The sequence below is a fragment of the Larus michahellis genome, chromosome 13 (genome assembly GCF_964199755.1).
Source record: "Larus michahellis chromosome 13, bLarMic1.1, whole genome shotgun sequence".
Lineage (NCBI taxonomy): Eukaryota > Metazoa > Chordata > Aves > Charadriiformes > Laridae > Larus > Larus michahellis.
The window spans coordinates 13,578,961-13,600,472 of NC_133908.1; the positions used below are offsets into that span (position 1 = coordinate 13,578,961).

At 50.8% G+C, this 21,512-nt stretch overlaps 1 protein-coding gene across 4 annotated transcripts in view; it reads right to left on the bottom strand.

Moving 5' to 3' along the window:
• SSH1 (slingshot protein phosphatase 1) overlaps positions 1-20,692 on the bottom strand; it is a 37,429-nt gene extending 16,737 nt beyond the window's left edge. Inside the window, exons 1-2 of one of the 4 annotated variants that reach the window (XM_074606399.1) lie at positions 20,525-20,692; positions 15,690-15,730 (exon numbers count right to left, since the gene is read on the bottom strand). In XM_074606399.1, coding sequence (XP_074462500.1) covers positions 15,690-15,730; positions 20,525-20,590 — 107 coding nt within the window. In that variant the 5' untranslated portion in view covers positions 20,591-20,692. Of the gene's footprint in view, positions 1-1,115; positions 1,242-2,380; positions 2,659-15,689; positions 15,731-20,524 lie in introns of those variants that run through there. The other 3 variants (XM_074606403.1, XM_074606401.1, XM_074606402.1) reach the window with 3 other exon arrangements.
• Between the last annotated feature and the right edge of the window lie 820 nt (positions 20,693-21,512).

Consider the following 21,512-nt stretch of genomic DNA (forward strand, 5'->3'; position numbering starts at 1 on the left):
AATCAGTTCCTACTAATTTCAGTTCTTGAGATTTCTTTGGAATGCAAAAACAAGAACACGCAACCATAAACCGCCTGTCGATTTAAAGAGGAAGGGAGGGCAGATGAAACCTGCACATCACAAGAGAAAGGAAACTGCTCCGAAACCTCAGGGGGAAAAAAAGCAACCGACACAATAGCAAAGATTTCGCTTTGCTCTTTGGCTAGATACAACCATCCTGGAAAATACTACTGATAAGGCAGGTCGCTGTATACGCAAATACGTAACAATATTTCCACACAGTCAAATGGCACACAGGCCCCAGAATATAACTAAAGAGAAGGCTGAACAAAATCAGTAGTTACAGTAAGCACCAGCACAAGCCTAATTACATAGTACCAGAATGCACTCGCGAGCATTTTAGAAATAGACTTGGACCTAAGTGGTAAAGTTAGCGTTTCCCACAAGGCTGAAAATCAACATCTACTAAGCTACCTTTTAGTTGCCACAGTAACTGCTTACATTGCATTTCTTACACTGCTCAAAACATCACAAGAGACATTCCTGGTTACAAAGCCCAATTTTCTGCCGCTCTACGCTTCCAAACATAGATCATCATTAATTACTGTCTGCTATCTACTAAATATAAGTGCTCCATTACAAGATTGTGCTACATGGGAGTTACTTATGCTGCAGAGAACGATCCCACAGGAGTTACGACTCCCAGCACTCGTCTATTCTGTGCTTTATCTGGGGTCTTTGCCTTTGGGCAGAAGTGAGCGCTAATGCTCCATTCTGCCTCAGTATTTTTGCGAAGGCAGACATAAACTGCATGTTTTTTCCAGCTTTTAGTGCAAGTTCAGCTTTTCCCTTCTCTGAGAACACAGCCCAAGGCTCCCAGGCAAAGCTTCCTCATTTTTCAACTGAATCTTCAAGGTGCAAAATTCCCAGAGAAATCCGGATCAGGTTTAAGTTTGAGATTTCAGCTGCTTTTAAAAAGTGAACTAAAATTTTCGCCTAAGTTCCAGGCTCCAACAAGTCATATATCAGATCAATAAATTGCCAGCAGGACAACTGCACTCTAATTAAAAGCAAGCTCTTCTCCACTTACACTCCCCCAGTGTTCTAGCACTCACCACTCGCTCCGCTCTAAGTTGTGTCTGAACGCGAGCCGCCCAGAGTTTGCTTGTGATCCCAAACCCCGGCTCGGCTCTGCCCGGCACACACGCTAACGGCAAGAATTTCTGCAAACGGGAATCTGGTTCATTCCATAAGCGAGCCAGGAAGAGCCTTGTTTTCTTCTCACACCAGATCTCACAGGAAAGCGTTAAAAAAAGGCCAGAAGTTACACAAAAGCAGTGACACCAACACAACGTATGGGATATTCAGCTAGATACCAGCTTCGCGCACTCGCAGCTGGTTTTTAAGCAAGAGGAAGGGAATGGTTAGATAAAGCACGAGGAGATAATTCACGTTATTCCTGTCCCAAGAATTTTGGGAAATATTTCTTTGGGAAAGTGAAAAAACGTCCCAAAGGATATTCTTTTATCCCTAATAAAGTACTGACTGGGATTTCGAGAGCAGGAAAAATTTTGGAAGAGACAGAGCTCCTTCTCAAAAGCATCGGTAACTCCTGCTTTGACGGTTCGTCTTGCCTGAGGTTCTCCTCTTTTACCGTCCGGAAATCTTTACAATATAGCCCAATACTCCCAGTTGCAGGCAAATGAGAAAGCTGCACTGCAGGAGCGGAAAACGACTGCAGGAAAAGAACAACCCACATCGCAAAATTTTTGTCACCGTGTATTTGTCTGCATGGAAACGAACCAGAAAGCAAAGCCAAAGGACCTGTTGAGAGCATGATTTCTTTTTTAATTTAAATGTTTGTTCCCTAAACTGCACACTAACCTTACAAAGTGGCACCGGTCAGAGCGCCCGTCCCTCCCCAACACTACCCGCGCACCCGATTTCCAGAGAAGCTCCCGTTTCCACATGCCCCACGCGGTGCTGCACAGAGGTAACGCATCCAAGCGCCTCTCTGCAAAAGCTCCTATTTTCCACCACCCTCAAACAGCGACATTGCCCGGCACCGTCCCTTATCTCCGCTCTAGGAACACTCTTTGCTCTCAGTCACTTCACACAACGGCTTTAAAAGGCAGCTAACAAAATAAAAGGGAGCAAAAAGCAAGGCACGATATTCCAGCCCAGTTTTAAAAAACCCTTTTAAATCCTGCAGTTCCTGTAAACAACTAAAACTCCAGCCTTTTTAAAAAAAAAATCTCCCAAAGAACAGAAAAATCCTACCATTAAAGAACATCCCCAACTTTTGACCCTCAGCAGCAGTGATAAATGCCCTAGTAAGCAGCATTTGTTAGCAGCATAAAAACGAGTGGCTTATACATACTAATTTGGACTGGTTTTCTTTGAACAGCAGAAGCATTGTGCTGGCCCAAGAGTCAGACAGAAGTCAGTAAATTCAAAAAGATTCATAACTAGCTGTAAAACTCACATCCTTTTGCTTCTAAACCCATAAAAAAAAAAGAAAAGAAAAGAAAAGGAAAAGAAAAGGTTGACCGTATATTCTGTGCGGAGCAGAGAAATCGCGTCTGTTGATGCTACCCAGGAACTGGATGACTTTTACAGAACACTGTGTCTTCCACTGATATCCTGGCTTGAAAAAGGACTTGTCCTAACATATCCTGATGAAAGAGGGCCATTCAAGAGGGGAAAAAAACAGCTGAGGCTCGTCTAATCATTTCCCTCCTCCAGACTTGTTTGTTTGTTTGCTTCCTCCCGCATGCTCTGAAGGCAACGCAGCGCCCATCAGCAAAGCAGCCCGCTGCTGTACAAAGTCTGTCTTCCCTGGGACAGGATGAGATAAAAAGCATCATATCCACTAATGCCTGTCTGTTTCTTTACAACTAAAACCCCGCATGCCACCACCGTAATATAGATATGGAAAGGGATTAGCTGTCAAATTAAAATACTTCTTCACTTACTGTACAGCTACCATGGTTTGATTTGTTCTTTTTCAGTGTGACTTGTGAGTTACTGAGCTCCTACCGAACAAGGAGGTCTTTCAGGTGGCTTGGTATTTATTTGTTAGTGGCTGGCTATAATCAAATTCCCTGAAGACTTGTTTCTTACAGACCCCTAAATAATTCCTTCTCCAGGCATAAACCATAACCACATGCCCACGTTTCACCAGTACCACCAGTCGAACCAGGGGGAGAAGCAGCTTTCTGTTCAGTTATCCCCTGGCCCGACTGGCATGCACACCAGAACCACCCATTCCCTGGATGCCCTTCCAGGAATCCTGACCAGCACAGCTACTTTACAGGAGTCACTTCAGGCTCTCAAATAAACGCAGAGCCCGCGAGTTTTGTCCCAGCCCCAGGACCCTGGTGCTCCAGTACAGCTGCAGACCAGTCCTCCTTCCACTCCATAACCTCAGTTTACCAAATTAGTGGTGTTGACCCCCTAAGGGAGGTAAAAACCTCTGCTTACAAGCATTTGGGAAATGCCAAGAGTGTCAGCAGGAGGGTACAGACAGCTGCGGTGCTTTGCTGTCCGTAAAGGGACCCTTCTGCACCCAGAGGGATGGCACCCAGGGCCTGGCAAGGAGAGGGTGCTTAATGGCGACAGCACTGCTGGGAGCGGGCTCCAGCGTCTCCGGCTTCACTGTCCCTTGCTCCATCCGTTGGCTCCGCGCTGCTCAACTTGAAAAGGAAATATTTCTTCCCCTTTGGGAAAGCTCCAGAAGAGCGTGGCTGCAACACACATCAATTACATTTCAAGTTGCTTAAGAACACAATAGGCAGTGCCTTTTAATCATTACAAAATGCCGCCCCCCGGGTCTACAAATGCCAATAAGCAATCTGTAAAAAATACTGGGTTTTGGAACAAGAGACAGAGCTGCTCGCGTTACTGGACAGACAGACAGAGCTGCTCACCAGCTGCCAGTCGCAGAAAACTTTTCCCTAAGCAGCTTGCTTTGCCATTGTGGCTCAGGCTGCGGTATGTCCCAGGAAAAAACTTCGTACGCCTCGGGTACTCAAGTTCCCTCCCTGTTTTAATGAGAAATCTCATATAAGACGTAATCATCTTGCAGGATACAAGAAAACACTCTATTAATATATCTTACAGCTACATAACTCATCTCAAAATACCCATACACAGAAGTTAGTAGAGAGAAAACCACTTTCCCTGGGAAGACACAGCCAAGCCTGAGGTTGATTCAGCAGTCTCTCGCTAGTCTAGGAATTAAAAAACAGTATCTAGCTAAAAGAGGCAGAACACAGCAAGGTCAGAGTCTGCATCTGGCCGGGTATCCCTGCTGCTCCCAGAGCTGCCACAGGATCACTCGGTGCATGGGATGCCTGGGCAGCCTGGCTGACCTCCACACCTGCGACGACCCTTGGTATTTCTGGAGCCGTAACGAACTTGTTATCCTTGTGTCTGCCGATGATGGCAACCGAGAAGCCCATTTAGTGCAAGCGCTGTTCAGATCTGCTCGCTTACAGCTCTACTCTTGGAGCATATTTTAGTGCTGAGCTCACGCAGTGCAGAAGAGCAGGCTTCCACTCTGCCCGGCTTTGCGTTTTCTTCGGGGATAGGGACAGCCCTGCGAGGCAGATCTGAGGACAGGGAGCTCCGGGATGAGAGGGGGGAGCTGCTCCTCGCACACCTGGGCACTGCCTGTCCTCAGGAGCAGCCCAGCACCACCAGAGGACCAAGGCACATGCACTTGATGGGTACCAAAGCTTTCTTCAGCTAACGTTTGGAGCTCACCTCTGCCTGGACGTTACACTGAAGTTATATCTCCTCTCCCAAAGGGATAACATCCCAGATGAGCTTTCAAGATACCTTCTCCCACCTGAAGCTTTCTCTGTTTCTATTTAACCTTTCATCTTGAGAACTCCCACACTGTCGACCTGTCACGTGCTTGTGCAGCTCAGGCGCAGAGCTCCATGTCCCAGAAAAGCTCTGCAACGAAGCCTTGCCCAGGCACACGGCCACCACCATGCTCTCCGGGCACTAAATCTCTGTCAAATTAAGTTTCTTAATTTCCTCCTCATTAATGGAACAAAACGTACGCGTGGTGCGGGGGCAGAGAAGGTCATCTATCCATCAGGGCTGAGCCAGAGTGCTCTGGGGACAGCAGTGGCCTCTGAGCTCATCTGAGAGCAGACTGCAGCGTCGGAGCAGGACCATCCCCTCATCCCAGCACCCATCAACACCACGGTTCGGAGCAGGCACGCTTGTCCTGCCCTTCCTCCCCACCGCATGCAGACCCCTCCCTGGGCCCAGGGGAGCTGCCCTCCTGCAACCAGGTCCATGTTTTAGGCAAAAAAAACCCAAACCAAAACCAAACAACATTCCCTTCTCTCAAAATTGGTCACAATTTTACAAAGGCCTGAAAATGGTAGTGCCTCCCGTTTCCTTGGGTTTTACAGCACCTTCTCCTCAAAACGTTTCCGAACTGATAAGGTGACAAAAAAACAGGCCTCCCAAGCTCCACAAAAGTGAACACGCTTCCCTTTTCCACAGCCCCTTTGATAAGGAGGAAGACAACTGATTATTACACACACACACCCCCCCCACCCCCATTTTCTGCTCAGTCTGGGAAAAGCCTGGCCACCTCAGGGCAGTTAAACAACAACATGAAATGATGCCCTGGAGAGGGGTCTCTCCGGTGCCATTCCCCGCTGCGGTGCTGCAGCTCGGGGACCGAGCCGGTCCCCTCGGATGCTCCCACGGCCCTGCCAGGCCCTCGACGTGCCAGAGGGTGGATTTTAAGACAGGGCACCGCTGCAGCAAGCCAGAGGGCTGTCACGCAGTCACACCGAAATAGCAACATAAACTAAACTGGAAACCAGCACATCAAATAGAAAGGAAGATGCGGGGAGAGAAAGAGCAGGAAGACAAGGCGGCAGCTGCGCCCACCCCTGCTTCCCAAGCCAAGCCGACAATTAAAGCACTGGCTGCTTGCTTTGGCTGGATAGGAGGCACATCAGATAACGCTTCCTGACCAAGAAAGGGGCCTTCAGAAGGGGTCTGAGCAAGACAAAACAGCACCGGGGAAAAATGAGCTTCAAAGCCACCCGCTCCCGTGCTACTGTACAACCTGAGAAACAGAAACGGGAGCCTTTAGCAACAGCAGCAGGTCATTTCTCACGCTTTTTAAAAAAAAAAAAAAAGTAATTTGTGTGTTTCCAAGTGTCCTTTGCTCTGTGTCACACACCAGTCACACCGAGTCCAGCGCCATGGGAAGATAAAATAAAACAAAGGAATCACCTTTACAAATATAGCCGAGAATATGGCCACGACCATCCCTGCTGAACTCCACCCGGAGCAGGCTGCCATGCGGAGGGACAAGCAGAGCGCTCCTCACCCAGCAGGACCAGGAAAGACCCAGTTTCAACACGTGCAATGCTGTTTTAGAAGAAAATGCTATTGCAAACACGCACAGACTTTGTGATACGCTGCTAAACTGACCTGCGATCAGAACTGCAGGTGCCCAACACACCTGCTGAAGTCGGCGAGAGCTGCCAGCATCGCTTGGATTGCGGTGCTCTACCTCTGCGGTGCGTCTTAAGAGGCGTCAGCTACCTTCAGGGCAACTTTTGGAAAAGTTTCTCTTCTGAAATCCTATTTTATTACAAAAAAAAATAGGGTGCAGCTTTGATGGGCTGTAAAAAGACATCACTTCGCAGACTTCCTGAGCTGAGAACAAGTCACCCCAAGAAGAAACCCAGAACCACAGCAAGGTCTGACATTCCTTCAGACAGGCAGAGAACATCTCCCCTTCCTCAGACACAGCCAGGGCACCATCACGCAACAGCAAAAAGTTGTTTGCGAGGGGGTCAGGCAGCAGCCCCCGCTGATGGGGGGTGTCTTGTAATGCCTCCCCGCAGGGGCAAACATCTCCTCATCTATTTCAAAGGAGAGCGAGATGGTCAGGCAGGCAGGAAGACCCGGCAGGCTTCGCTCTCGTGTTTTTAGCAGCGCAGCAACAAAAGGGGAGTCTGAGCATGTATTGTTCGGCTGAAAGGCGTGGGCCACATCCACAGCGCAAGAATGCTAAGAAGGGTTTGAGACACTGCGGGCCATTCACAGCGCCAGATACAAGCGCTCCTCGAGCACAAAGAGGAAAAAGAAAAAAAATGAAATCAATCATGAAGCCCAGAAAAGCTAATTTCCTAACATAAATAGACTGCTGATGATGTGCCTCCAGCCGCTCCTGTGCACCAGGGTGAGCGATGCATCGGGCTCGGGCAGCGATGCATCTGCACAGAGCCGAACCGGGACAGCCGCGCATAGCCCACGGCAGAGCACAACCTGGGCTGTGCCTGCAGCCAAGGCAGGAGCGGCTCGGATAAACTGCCCAAGAGAAAGGGCAGGAAGAGGGAAATGAACAAATTAGCAGGATCATCCCCTGTTCCAGCAAGACTTGCGCAAAATAAGTTTGCAGAACAGCTCCCAAACGTCCAGGAAAGAGAAAATTCTAGGAATCCCCAGCACTCGGGTGGTGAAGAGCCAAATAAAATAAGAGATTGTTTCACAAGGAAAAAGAAATCCTTTTTGCTCGTCTCATTGATCACAGAGTTCAAGAAGGCACGAGGCTGATCATAGCATCACCCAGCTACGCGATGTGCTCGGAACGAACAGTCTGAATCGCAACGAGCATTTCTGAGATTCCCACCAAAACGTGATGTCATTTTTGTGATAGCCACTGTCCCAGGAGGCAGGGGCCAGATCGTCTTCAAACCTCAGCCTGCACGACTGTCCATTTAACTGCTATAAAGAAACCTTTCTCTTGCTCTTAGAAGAGGCGTATTAACGCTACAGAGACCCCCAACACCTGTGTCCCCAGCCCTCTGCGGCAGCCCCACGACTGCCCACCCTGCGGCGAGGGCTGAACGATGCGTCTCCAAACAGCTACATGGAGCAGCTCACGCTTGCCCTAGACTCATGGACTCAAAGGGCAAGGCTAGGGAAGGCGGCGGCCGCCACAGCGAAGCACAAGAGGCATACAGAGAGGTCCCAGCATTAGCAACAACACTATTTTCCAGCCTAGTGCACCCTCTGCCATGCAGCATCCTGGTGGTCTGAGGGAAGCCAGCTATTGCCAAAACACTGGCTCCCTTCTTCCGCGCACTAAAAGCCCCCAAAGACACCCTGTGTTTTCCTACAAGTCACTTTTTGGGATGTTGTTGCTGTGTTATTGCCATAGGTCTTCCGTGACCACGGGTAGGGAGGAGGGCAGACCACAAGCCCGGGAGTGTCGGGGAGGTGTCCCGGCGCCGTGGTCCATGCTTTAGGAGAGGTGGGACGATGCTGGCCCCCAGGCTCCTGCTGTGGAGGGCACATCAAAGGCAGAGCCTCCCGCCCGCACTCCCGGGCAGGAGCCGATCCTGCTCCCGTCCTCCTCCCCAGCCGAGCTGTCGGCACATCGGCTGATCCTCCTGCATTCCTCCCGTCAACTCATTGTTTTAATCCTTTAAACTATTTTATTAAGTCACCCCACTTCACCCACTCAGCGGTGTCTCCCGGAGACAGGCGAGCGAAACAAGTGGAAACTCTCCAGAGGCGCCATTGGGAAAGAAAAGGAAGGTGGATAATAGTTTCAAGGATTAAGAAAGCAGCTTCCAAGCGGTGTGTGCGAAGGTCAGCCAGGACACAGACAACAGCATAGGAAGCACGACTGAGAACCCTACAGGCAGCAGTGGCACAGCAACCCAAAAAATAGCTTAGCTGCTGGGTTTCAGAATGACTCCAAAAAAGGCAGCAGAGACCAGGGAGTACTTGACACATTGGTAATGCGTAAAAATAAAATAAAACAAATCTAGACGGATCACGCAGGGTAAAAGGAGAGAGAGAAAAGTTCTAGCCCAACCCCGACACCCCCTCTAGTGTTTAGCTAGACCACAACCTGCCTTTCCAGCTCCCCCAAGGGTATACAGCCAGCACCCCACGGGGAAGAAAGGCACCCCAGAAATTAGGAGGCTGCCAGCCAGGGGCAAAGCTATCCCAAGACAGAAAAGTTTTGGTAAAAATCTCAGGATCATCCTTCTTTTTACTCTCCACTCCAAACCTATCTTTTACAAGCAGAATCGGTGTTACAGAGGGAAACAGACATCTGTAGTCCAAGAAGTTTTACAGGGCTAGGAGGGAGATGCCCACACGCAGACACGCTGCGAGCAGCCCCACAGGCAGCAGTCTCCGCAGGGAGGTTTGAGTGTTGGACATGACCGTTTGGATGGCAGACAGGGCAAACAAGCAACCTGGCAGCTCTCCGGAAAATCTGAAAGGCACATTTTGTCCCATTCCTTTCACTGCTGGATGCCTTGGCCCCTGATACTAAGCCTCAGAGGTTTTCTGCCCAGCGGTCAGCAACACATCACCACACATCCCCCAGCAGCTGCCTTCACAAGCGATTCTTGCAGCAAGGATTTCTTCAAGAAACATAGGTGTGGTTTTGGCAGGTTTGTCACTTTGGCGAGTCTCTCTGCACAGGGTCTCCGCGCTGGTGAGATGAGCGTCAGGCACAGACTCCAGGTCCTACAGCAAATGTTACATCAGTACTGGGACTTCGGGGAGAGTTTGGTGCCATGGGCAATACCTTGGCTGACAGCACGCTGGCTGCTCTGCAGACATGGCTTCTGTTCCTGCTCCCGTCCCAGGAACGACACAGTGAAATCTACCTCTCTTGTGGCAGAAGATAAACCTTTGCACTGTCTGCAAGAGGAAGACATCTACGCACAAAGCAGCTGCGGCAAAGCCGTTGACCACTGCCAGTTCACACTTTGCTTATGGACGTTCATACCTTGCGCTACGGAAAGCTAACGCAGATCTGTCTGGGCTGCACAAGCTCAACACCGTCAACTTCTGCCTAGACTGCAACTCTAAAACTTTCAGAGAAGGAAGGCAAGCTCCACAGAGAAGAGTTCTTCTGATCCTAGATAAAGCTAAACAGCTAAGGGATGCGGTCTGCATCCTAATCCATTTGAGGCTGGGCTTCTTTTTGGCTTATTTTGCTTTCTCATTTTTTTGTGTAGCAGTAAAGCGATTTTGCATCAGGGATTCAAACGCTGCAGAGGGATGCGTAGATGTCTGGGAAATAAAAAACTCAACACACTCTTCATTAAAAGTAAAGCCATGCCTATGAAGGTGTTCTGTCCATTTCACATTCTCCAAGAAGAACTTAAGAGCACTTGTCGGGCAGACCACAGCTCTGATTTGTATGAGAAATCCCTGACTCACAGATCTTGGCAACTGATTATCAAAGATTAAGGTATTTAAAATCGAGAGGCATTTGGAACTAAAATATTTTTCTGACCCGGCTCTTTAACACCTAAATAAACAGTAACCACACTGGCCTTTTACAGAAGAAAAAAAATATGTTCAGCGCAAAGCCAGTACCTTTGATAACAGGGCCAGATACATTCCGAAAAGGGTCTGATCACCACATCATCAAACTGACATGCCTCCTGCTGTTACTCTACCTACATCCAAGTAAACTCCTCCTCACGTTGCTCAACTTCAAGTCAGCAACAGTTTCCTGGAAAGGCCAGATCTTAAATAAGCGTCAAATAAGTGCATGCTTCCTTGGTTCCATGGTCTTTGAACGTCCCCACACAACCCACCACAAAATGTAAAGGCCTAATTATATCTCCATCGGCTTCCACGGCCACACCTACGGGCCAGAAAGTTACCGAGGGTCACGAGCCTGTGAATTTGCTTCCCCATTGTATGGAGCACGCTAAGGCAGGATGCTGCAGCCTTGCCAGGATGTGATTCAGCGTCCTGTTTTGAACAGTTAATAAAGTCAGCAACTTCTGCCCCAAGATCTCCCACCAAATAACTGGGAGACAATAAATATTGCGGCGAGCAGGACTTGTCAAGCATGCAATGAGCGGCTGTCCCCACAAATAAATCCTCAAGACAGCTGCCCCGGCACACCCCCAGCCCCGTGCACCTTCCCAGTACCATAAACACGGCCACTCAAAGCTGCAGATACAAGCCACTCACTCAATGCTGCCCCCAGCAAAACACACTCATAAATCCCTAAAGAATGTAAAAATCAAGGTGTTAATAAATAATTTTTGGTGCATTAAAATATAATAGACAATAAAGTGTAAGGTATAAACATCCCCAGCTGTGGTGGTCGCTCAGTGCAGCGCAGAAGGAGAGCTGCGCAGAGAAGAGCCTGAACGATGGGCTGGAGTTGCATTCGCTCTTCGAGTATCCAAACTGAAGAGGACAGCCATGGCATCAGCGAAGAATCTGCTTTATTACAGTGATTTTAACCAAACAGCCTCCTTATAACGAGTCCTCTGGTGTGTGCCAGCCAGGACGACGCTCTGAGAAGAGTCTGTCTGCAGCAATCACTCCTCCTGTTGATCACTGAGCTGCAAAAGGGAGTTTTCATCAACCTGAGGGCTCCACCTAATTGCTGCAGCGAACGCAAAACCAAGTCAAACCAATGCCCAGTGTAATTCCACTACCTTCAAAAGAGAAAATTACTTTACTTCATAAAACTACAACAAAAAAGCGGTACTTAAAGGAACTTCAGAGCTGGTTATCAAACCAGTGTGGCGAAGCATGTTCACTCCCAACCACGTAAACATGAAAAACAAAGCCGAGTAAGCGAGGTGGAAATCAAGTGGGACATGGAGCCTTCTACCCATCACAAACTGCCACAGGTTCCTCTGAGCTGAAAAGCCGTAGGACTCTTACGGCTGAAAGGTTTTAATGCTGAATAAAACTAAACAGACCTAACACTTCGAGTGTTTCAGAAGATGAGCTAATAGTCATCTGCCAGGCCGCAGATGGGAGAAAGGGGCCCGGGAACACTAAGTAACTTGGCGAGGTACACGGGATGGTATCAGCAAAGAGAGGAAGATCCCCAGTTTCCTCTTCTTCCTCTGCCACCTCTCTGTTCAGCAGGACACTGGATGCTCCAGGCAGCACTCTCAGCACAGGGTCTCCACTTCGCCATGCAGCATGGAGAGGCAGCAGAGCAGCGTACGCCATTAAAAGACTCCGCAAATGTATACAAGCTCAGTCCTGAAAGCCTTCACCTCCCACAGCTGCTCCTGCCAGCTCTTAAAACTGGGTTTAGTGGTGTCAAACAAGAACGGTTCTTTCCATAACAATCTTCAGGCTTGATCAGAGCCGGGAGACAACTAACTCCCAGGCCCTTCTGCAGCAGCTCTATCTCCATCTCCCTGCAGAAGGTGCCCAAAACCACTCACCCGGCCCTGTTTCTGACCGCATTCAGATTGCGATTGGAAAGCCAATAATGGCAAAGATTACAGAATGACTGGCTAAACAAACTTACTCGTGTTTGTAATTAAAACCAGTCATTATCTTGCTGCATTTGCCAATCGCATCTGAGAAACAGCCAACACTCACAACACAACTGCCTTTGTAAAACATCTCCTTTGACTTGGTGCTAGAGAGCCAACCGACGGTGAGTGATGAAATCAATCAGGTTGCACCAAAAAGCAGTGTAGGAAAAATTGCACATACCCCATTCTCCCAGAGCAGTCTGCTCAGCTCTGCTCTCTGTCTCCCCTGCACCCGATATCATCTTCTCTGAGGTTGCTCTGAGCTAAAAGAGCATGATGTGGCTCCACGATAAGGTGGCAGGCACCGGGCACACAGAGCTCGCGTTGAACTCAGCAGACCCCCATCTTGTAAAAGTTAAGGTTGTGTTTAAGCTAACGCATACTCCCATGGACTTGACGTAAGAGCGCCAGCAGCAGTTTTATTAAGATTTGGGTGAGATGTCTCAAGGTCCTGTGGGCGCGCTGCATCATTAGGGAAAAAAGGGGATCAAGGCACAACACCCCATGGCTGATTTGTGAAGGAAGAGTTCAGCAGACGCAGATAACGCTGAGAATCAGACATGTAAGCTTTTGTCTGCACCAGCTGCACCATGCCTGACTGGGCTGTTAGATCTGAGTCTGTGTTCTTACTTTTACTTCTGCTAGGAATCTGTACCCACTGGGGAGCAAAATGGGCTTCTGGCCGCCCGCTGGAAACTGTGCGGGTGTTACCTTATTGAGGCTTCTGCAAAATTTTTGGAAAGTGAGGAAGAGACTTTAAAGCACATTAATGTCTAAGAAAATAATAATGTCTAACAACAATATCTTTGAAAGAAAAGCTGAACCTTGAACACGTCCCCTCGGTCTATTTTAGGGTAGAAGCCTTCTCAGGGAGAAAACAAAGAAAAGCATTTTGGAATGACAGAAATCGTAAGGAAGGTCTGCTGCTCTTAGACAAGAGAGCAGCAAGACATGCGGCTGGTCATAAACCCATGATGCAGACCTGTTCCTCAAAGCAAAAAAAATCAGATAGCTCACACAACCAATTTTTTGGAATGAATGAAAACAATCTGTTCAGCAAGAGGATGAGTAAGTTATGTCATAAACATGTAACATTCACCCTCTATTTATGAAATGCAGTTTGAGCTGGCAGCAAGATGGGGTCTTGTTTCCAACAACCCTGCCTTTTTCAAACCATTAGGATCTTGGAGGTCTGCAAAGTCAGGCTCTGGACTGATGAGCCCTGCTCTCAGGGCACATGTGACAAAGCACAGCTGTCACCTAAGCCTCCACCAAGGCTAGATGTGGACTTAAAGATTCACAAATATCATTGTAGCCCATTCCTGCGTTTTTTCCAAAGGAGATCTGAACTCTGCAGCTGGAGTAGCACAATGAAGTTGAACAATTCTGCCACCCCATGGGCACTGGGTAAAGTCTCAGCGAATTGATCCGGAGCGGCTGCTGGTAGGAAGGGGACAGGATCTACCCACCTCCCCACGAGAGGAGCTTCATTTGTCATCTATGCTGTGTCCACACTAGAGTCACACATTTTCTTCAGTCCTTGTCAGTGTTTCCCCCTGAGGCTCGGCACAATAGCCATCCTATTCTTGAGGTCTATCTAGTGATTTAATTACCAGATTCTTATCCTGAAAATCATATACAGAAGAGCAGCCGCAAGGAGATCCCAGGGGAAGCTCTTGGCCTCTCAGTATCTGAAGTCAGTGCTGCAGCATTTTTCAACGGCCAGTAGAAAAGTAGCAGTCTTTAAGCCCAGTCTCACTACATCTACCCCCACGATTACTCTGGGCAGTGATGGATGCACATGCCTGGCTTGCAAAAGGCCAGACAGAACAAAGGTAGCCACAAAACCAATGATCTCCCAACGATTTATCTGTACATCGTCATTGAGTTCATTTGCAATGAAGATGGATAAAGCTGTATTTCCTTTTACAGCATAGGAACCATATACACAAAAGAGGAGGCTATTATACTGCTTACGTAAGCCTTACTATTTAATACAACATGGGAAAAACCACAAGAACTAAGATGCATTGCTATTCATGACCTCAGCAGGTTCCTGCTTGAACCTTGAATTGTACAATAAGCCCCAAACCAAGCTGGGAGCAGAACTGGGAATCCTGAATTTTGCCTTAACTGACAACGAAATGCATTCTCCAGAATGAATGCCATTACAAGCTGCCATTAAATGCCTATACGCAGGAGACCACACAGCAACCAAATGTACATTTCTGACCCACGTGCATACAAGCAGGACAGCTACCAAATGCCAGTCTTCCCAGATGGGCTGCAGCCACGACAAATAACCCCAGGCCACAGAAACTGCAAGGCTTGACACTTTGCTCGTCTGTAAAGGAGCAACTTTGCTTTTCTGCCGACTTCTCTTGCAGGGTAAAGATGGTCTGTACCCCAATATCCGCTTGCTGCTCCCAAAACCACAAGGGCAACCAGACTTCAAATCAACTCCACTTCGTTCTAGTCTCAGTCCATCAGACTGTGACAGAAAACCCACTGCCACTAGTGTCTCAGGCTTTGTATCTCTGCAACAGTAGTCCTCAAAGCATAAAACGGGATGGAAACAAGACTGACTCCAAGCAGCAGTATGAGTGGCTTTGCTTTTACCCGAAACCAGGATAATTAAAGTAGGAAGTAGTAACAAGGAGAAGCAACCAAGCCTGCTGAACCGCTGTTGTGTTTTTACACTTTATCTCTTGGATTGCAGTTTACAGTCTAGAGAGTAAGAGCTGTCCGGAACAGCTGGGTTTAGAGTGAACAATCCACGTAATTACTCAGAGTCCCATTAGGCCAGGGTCCCACCAAAGTAGCTTGATCGTTACTACTTCTGATCTCTGCACAATGTCAGTGAGAGAAGCACTCCTCTTCTCCAGCAGGATATCTCAGCCCTTTCCTCCCCCTCACATGAAAAAAGTGGCTCTACACAACCCCACTATGAAAGGAGTCCTGACAGTTAATACCCAGGAACGAGCAGAGCTCTCCCCTGCCCACTCTAGGAGCATCCCCCCCTTCCCTACCCAGAGAGCAGCAGCAGAGACAGAGATGCTGCGATAAAAGTTAAGTGCTGTGGCCAGAGCTGATGAGCAATTTTCCAGTTTCTTCCCACCAGGAAAAAAACCCCACAAACCCTCTTTTTATGCTTTCAGTTCATGAAACACTCATCTCAAAATTAAACTGATAAGGGAGAGAGCATGCCCAGTGTTTAGCTCTCTGCAGACCGCACAATCCCCTCCAGACAAGCACACATGCTCGAGACCGGAGTCCTGTGCGGGATCAGGACTCAGATACACGGCAGACAATTAGCAACAGTGGAAATGCTGTTTAGAGCCAAATAGCTCTGCTTACCTCACATTTAATTTACGCTCTTCATCACTGCCAACCTCCAGCTGAGGGGAGAAAAGAAGGATACAGAGAAAGTTACATGCTGGTTGTTTCCATACTACAGTTTTACAAAAACCCCCACGCTTTTTAAAACCGTTCCTGTGCTAACAGGTTTTGGGTGGTTGTTTTCTGCAGGCTTTTTCTTTCCGGTGCCAGGGATAAATGAGACTCCCTGGCCATATATGCCATCAGCACCCAGTGCCGAGTGACAAAGGGGCTGACGGGGATTTTAAAGCTATTAGGTCCTAATCCTGCAAGCTGGTCCTGGCGCGCAGATCGGTTTGAAGATCGCCAACCTCGACGTCACCAAGAGTGCACACACATCACTTCCACTGAGCGCACGCATAAGGGGCAGAACCTGTCCCAAAGGCTGCTAACGAGGAGCTGGGCACAAATTAATGCCGTAATTCAGGGTGTGCAGCGATAGCACAAGTGCCCTCCAGTGGATACAGCCAAAACAGCCCAGCTGGGATTGCCCCAGCATCCAGCACCTGAACCCCAACCTGGCACTGATGTGCAGCTCCACCTCATGCGCCGGTGGGGCTCCTCTGCCATCTCTGAGCTGCCACCTCACCAGCGAGGCCACCTCCACCTGGATGCTGGCAGAAGATGGGTCCTGAGGCTAGGATGATGCCCACCTGGTTGCCCACTCATCAACAAGTCCTATGTCTGCTGCCTTCCTAATAAACACACCGCTTTGATGGCAGGCATGCGTTAAACGGCCACTTTTTCAACAGGTACTGGTGGAAAGTCCCCCTGGAAGCAAATGTGGCTGCTCAGGTGACATTACTGGTCCTTACACTTTATTTAGTCTCCTTAAAAGAGACGCGTGCTAGCTGACTCAAGCCTACTTTCTGAGAGAAACATTTTCACATTGCCATACTTCCCAGACACCCCTTTCAACTTCTCTATTAGCTTCTGAACAAAATTCCATATTAAAGAAAATCAGAGTTGGGGTTAATTGTAAAAAAATATTAAAAAAGGCTCAAAGATAATTCTCCTCCTTTGGTGCTGTGTAAGAAAGACGGAAGAGCAAGGGCCAGGAGCATCCCCTCAGAGGGCAATGTTGCACCAGGGAGATAGTTTGGACCCATGAAGCAAAGCGGGGACCTTACAGATCGCCCCACAATAGGAAAACCTTCAAACTTGCAACACACCGGGCACTAGAGCTGAGGGACACGAGCCTTTAAGAAATCATGCTCCACCAGCACTAATGCTCAGGGAACATTTTGTTATTTACTACAACGTTGCTTGAAACCCACATCAAATAAGGGACACCGTAAGGGTTACTTGTTTCCAGGTGGTTTTGTAGAAGTGAAAAATAAGGAAATAGTTTTTTGTAAAATGTTCAAGCTTGAAGTGTGTGTAGGACCCGGGCTGCTCCTCACCTCTCCAAGCTAAGACTCAGGAAGCCAGAGCGCACAGGAGCCGCTCTGTTTATAATCTGCAAGAACCAACTAATGCCAGGAAAAAAACCCCAAATGCAACCACACGGGCCGGATATTAGAAAGATAGCCATTTGGAGGAAAAGAGATACACAAAGCCCATCCAAAATGACTGCAGCTGATGGGAGAAACATACCATCGCTATTTTTAGTCTGTTTACAGTGTGCAGTGGCAGCACAGAGCCAGCCCGGCCAGGGCAGCAGGCAGAGCTCTGGGAACACCCCAAGCCCCCAGTGCCCCCCGCCATCAGATCCCCCCCCAGCCCTGGAAAGGTCTGGCAGGTTTTTGGCCTTTGTAAGGTCACCCTCCTGTTTGTTTGGGTCTGTCACGTAGCAACAAGGGGGAGAAAAACATTTTTTTTTTCTTTTTAAATAAATGTGACACTCAAGTCATGACTGTCGTCAGCCGAGGCTCAGCAGAGCCGGCCCCTGAATCTCCTGCAGGCTCATCTTTTGCAGAAGCTGACTTGCTTTCTTGGTCAATTCTCCCTATATTTGCTATTTAAAAGCTGCAGTAAAACTAAAACAAGGCAGAAGCACCCAGCATGGTGCTTCAGCCTTGTTTTGGTCAGAGCATCCTTCCGAGCTGGCAGGTTTTATGGTGCACCACGCACGGGATGCCGTGGATCTGCAGCTGCTCACCAGCACCATGGATCCCACCATGGCATGGACACCAGCGCCGGGGTGAGACCTCCACCAGACGCATCCTCATCCCTCCCCGGGGACGGTGCAGAGTGTGGCCGGGCTGAAGGACCTGGCACGGGGCGGGAGGTGGTGTGGATGGGAGATAGCAGCAGAGCTAACAAGTGCCTGCAAGTTTGCAAGTGTGTATGAACTACTCTCTCCCACTAAGAATTTACAGCACGCTATGTTAACACAGCGGCAAGCCTCTTCCAGGCAGCAGCATCCATTTTATAAATTCCTTTCAGGCTCATGAGTTAAGAGAGGCTGCAACAGCTTACTCCCAATTAGCAAGGACATTTGATCATCATTCTCCATTAAAACAAATATCTTCTAATAATTATTCACACAGGCTAAAAGCCCCAAAGAGCCATGATTTTCCTTGCAAGATAGATCATAAAAGATCAGGGAGCACGCTGGCACTTTTTGATGGGATTTTTCTTTGAAATTAACTTTGTAAAAACAACACGCTGAATTTGGAAAAGGATGGTTTATAGTTTTATGGTATTTCATGCCAGAGTGGACCATTCAAACAGAGCTGATGTCTTCCTCTGGGAGCCACCAAAGTACACCTGAGCCATGGATGCTGGTGGCAGAACTGCCCTGCCACGGACAATGCCAGGCGGCAAGTTTTGGGCAGCATTTTCGAGAGGGAAAGGGAGAACTGTATGGTCACCCACTGAAAAAATAATAACGAACACAGAGCTCCCACACAATACAATGTCCAACACGGGTGCATGTAACAAGGCGAGAGGCAAACCACTTTGACTCCTCTCCCAACTGCGTCAGTTAAATCCAGTCTAACTCCACTGCCCGCAACAGGGTTACAGCTCATCTACACCTGTCTAGATCAGGTGGCCACTAGGTCTCATTTATGACTGTCTAACCAGAACGCAACAAAATTCCTTCTGAAAAATCCTCAGAAAAAGCACAAGTGCTGTCTCCATGTTTCGCAACACGTGGTCCAAACACTGTGTCCCTGCAGCCTCGGGAGCCAAAACCACACGACATGGACCACACGGCAATACAGTTGGCAAAAGGAAGGGATGAGTCACGTCTCCAGTGAGGGCCATGCAAAGGGAACCCCCACAGCCCCTCCGGGAGAGGGAAAACCTGTGAGCCTTGTGGCACTGTCCCCCTCCTGCCTCCCCCCCGCCGTCGGGCTGGCTAAGCAGGGGAGTCACAGGGACCTGACAGGTGACAAATAGGATTGTTTACCTGGCGGGAGCGGGGACACAGTGAAACCAAGGGCAGTGAGCATCAAAGGAAAGAGGTGGGGAAGAGAGGGATGCACAGGGAGGATATGCAGGGAAACACCTGGGGGGGTCACAAAAGGGATGGTTTAGGAGGAAAAAAGGGATGCACGGGGAAGAAGAAAAAGAAATTGGAGTTGTGTTTGGATGGTGCATGGGAGCTGCGGTGAGGGAAGACAGAAGCCCAATGCCGGGCAGAGGCAGGAAAAGGCGTTTCTGGTTACAAGAGCGAAGAAGGGGGCGTGCAGCAGAGCTAGGACAGACGGGGTGCCTGCCCCAGCAGGGCAGGGATGCGCACAGGAGAACGTTATGGGGGCAGTGGGTTAAACGACATGTCCATGACCCTGGAGCAGCAGAGCTGGGAGGGAAGGAGGGGGCAGCAGCATGGTGCAGGCTGTGCCACGGCGAGGAGTGGCAGCGGAGGACAGCACGGCACGGGGATGTCGCACAGGTATGGGGTGGAGCGGGATGGGAGCTGCTCCAGCAGCAGGGTCTTGACCACAGCTGCCTCGGGGAAGGGCCAGCATGAGCTCCCCGTGGGGCAGAAGCTGCAGCAGGCGTGGGGAAAGGCAGCACAGCTGCACAGGGAAAGAGGGGCAACACAGGGGGTAAAGCAGAGCACCCCTGGGGCAGGAGGCAGTGGCGGCTGTGGGGTGACAGGGAGGGAGCAGGCATGGGCCAGCACGCACTGCCGCTCCATGGAGACAGGCCCAGCACGCTGCCCACAGATTTACCTGGCAGAGAAGAGCAAAGCGGGCTGCCCCGGGGTTTAGCTAGCCCAAGATAATGCCGGGTGAGATCTGAAGTGGGGGGACAGCCACGGAGGAAAGAGGGCTGTGTGGGGGCAAGGAGGGGACGGCCAGCGTGCCGTGGGGCAGAGCAGGGAGACGGCTGGATGGTCCCAGTGTCTAAAGTACATCACCGGGCCTGACTCAGCCTGGCAGCATCATGGTGCTGGGGGCTGGCAGGGCTGGGCAGCACCGGCGGGCTGCGGTGGCCGGGTGGCTGGGGGAGGTGGGGGCTGCGAGGCGATGAAGACGGGGGGCGAGTGGCTGTGGGGGGCCAGGGGGCCGTCGGGCTGGCCACTGTGAGGGGGCCATGGCTCATGAGGGGATGGAGCCAGCGGTAGGGGATATGGGAGGCCGGGGCCGGGGGGCGTGAGGGACCAGGGCCGGGGTCCGTGAAGGGATGGGGCCGTGAAGGGCTGTGAGGGGCCAGGGGCCTGCGTGGGGCCTGGGGCCGCGTCCCTGCGTGGGGCCGTGAGGGGCCGTCGGCCGTGAGGCGCCGTGGGGGCCGCGGCCGATGCGCGGGGCCCGGCCGCGGCGCTGAGGGGCCGCGTCCCGCCCCGCTCCCCCCGCCGCCGCCGCCGGGGCCTGCTCTGCCCCCCGCGGCCCGGCCCGGCCCGGCCCGGCCCGGCTCACCTCGCTGGTGCTGGCCGAGGAGGCGGCGCTGGGGGTCGGCGAGCGCTGCAGCGTGACCAGCGCCATGGCGGCGGCGACAGTATCGGCAGGGCCCGGCTACAAGCAGCGGCTGCGGGGCGCCGGCCGCCTCCACCGCCCCGGCGGCTGCGCAGCCCGCCCGGCCGCCGCGCCGCGGGGAGGGGCGAGGGCGCTGCGGCGGCGGGGGCGGCCCCGGGGCGGGGCGGGGCCGGGCGGGACCCGGCCGTGCTTCCCCGCGGCCCTTCGGGGCTCTTCCCGGACTCCCACGCTGGGCCACCCCACCCCACGGGGGAAGCGGGGTCCAGCCCCACCCCACGGGGGAAGAGGGGGGGTGTCCAGCCGCTCCCCACCGGGGGGTCACGGTCCCCCATCACCCCAAAATGTGTCGGTGGGGTCTGAGCTTCGCCCCTGAAGCACCTGCCGGGTGCAGCAGCCAGGAGCATCCTTCAAACCGGACCAAAGAAAGTGCGAGGGGTCAGTGGTGCCGAAAGCAAGAGGCAGACGAGTAATGGGGTAATTAGTGTAAGAGGCTTTGCTGATTGTATGTAAAGCCCTTAATAATTCAGGCCGTTGGGTGGCTGCCTCTCCCCCTGCCACGCTGCAAAGGGGAGCTGTGCAAAAGCACCCTGGGGTCCGTGGGGCTGGATGCCCAGGTCTTGGACAACATCTGCCCCAGGGGGATTCTCCTGGGAGCATCCCTGGGAGGATGCGACCATGGGGCAACACACGCGGCGGTCGAGCCTCCTCCTTCACGGCATCCCGAGCCGCATCCCGAGCCGTGGCATCGCTGGCTGCTACCCTGGGGAGCCGGCAGTGGATGGGGTTGGTCGCTCACTGGTGCTGCTGTTCCTGCCGAGGGCAGGATGGCAGCCTCCGAAACGATGCTCAGGGTTGGAAATGTGTGCAAATGGTGGCAAAGCAATTAAAGGCCTACCTAAATACCAAAAGCCCTGAAGGTACCATGTGCTTA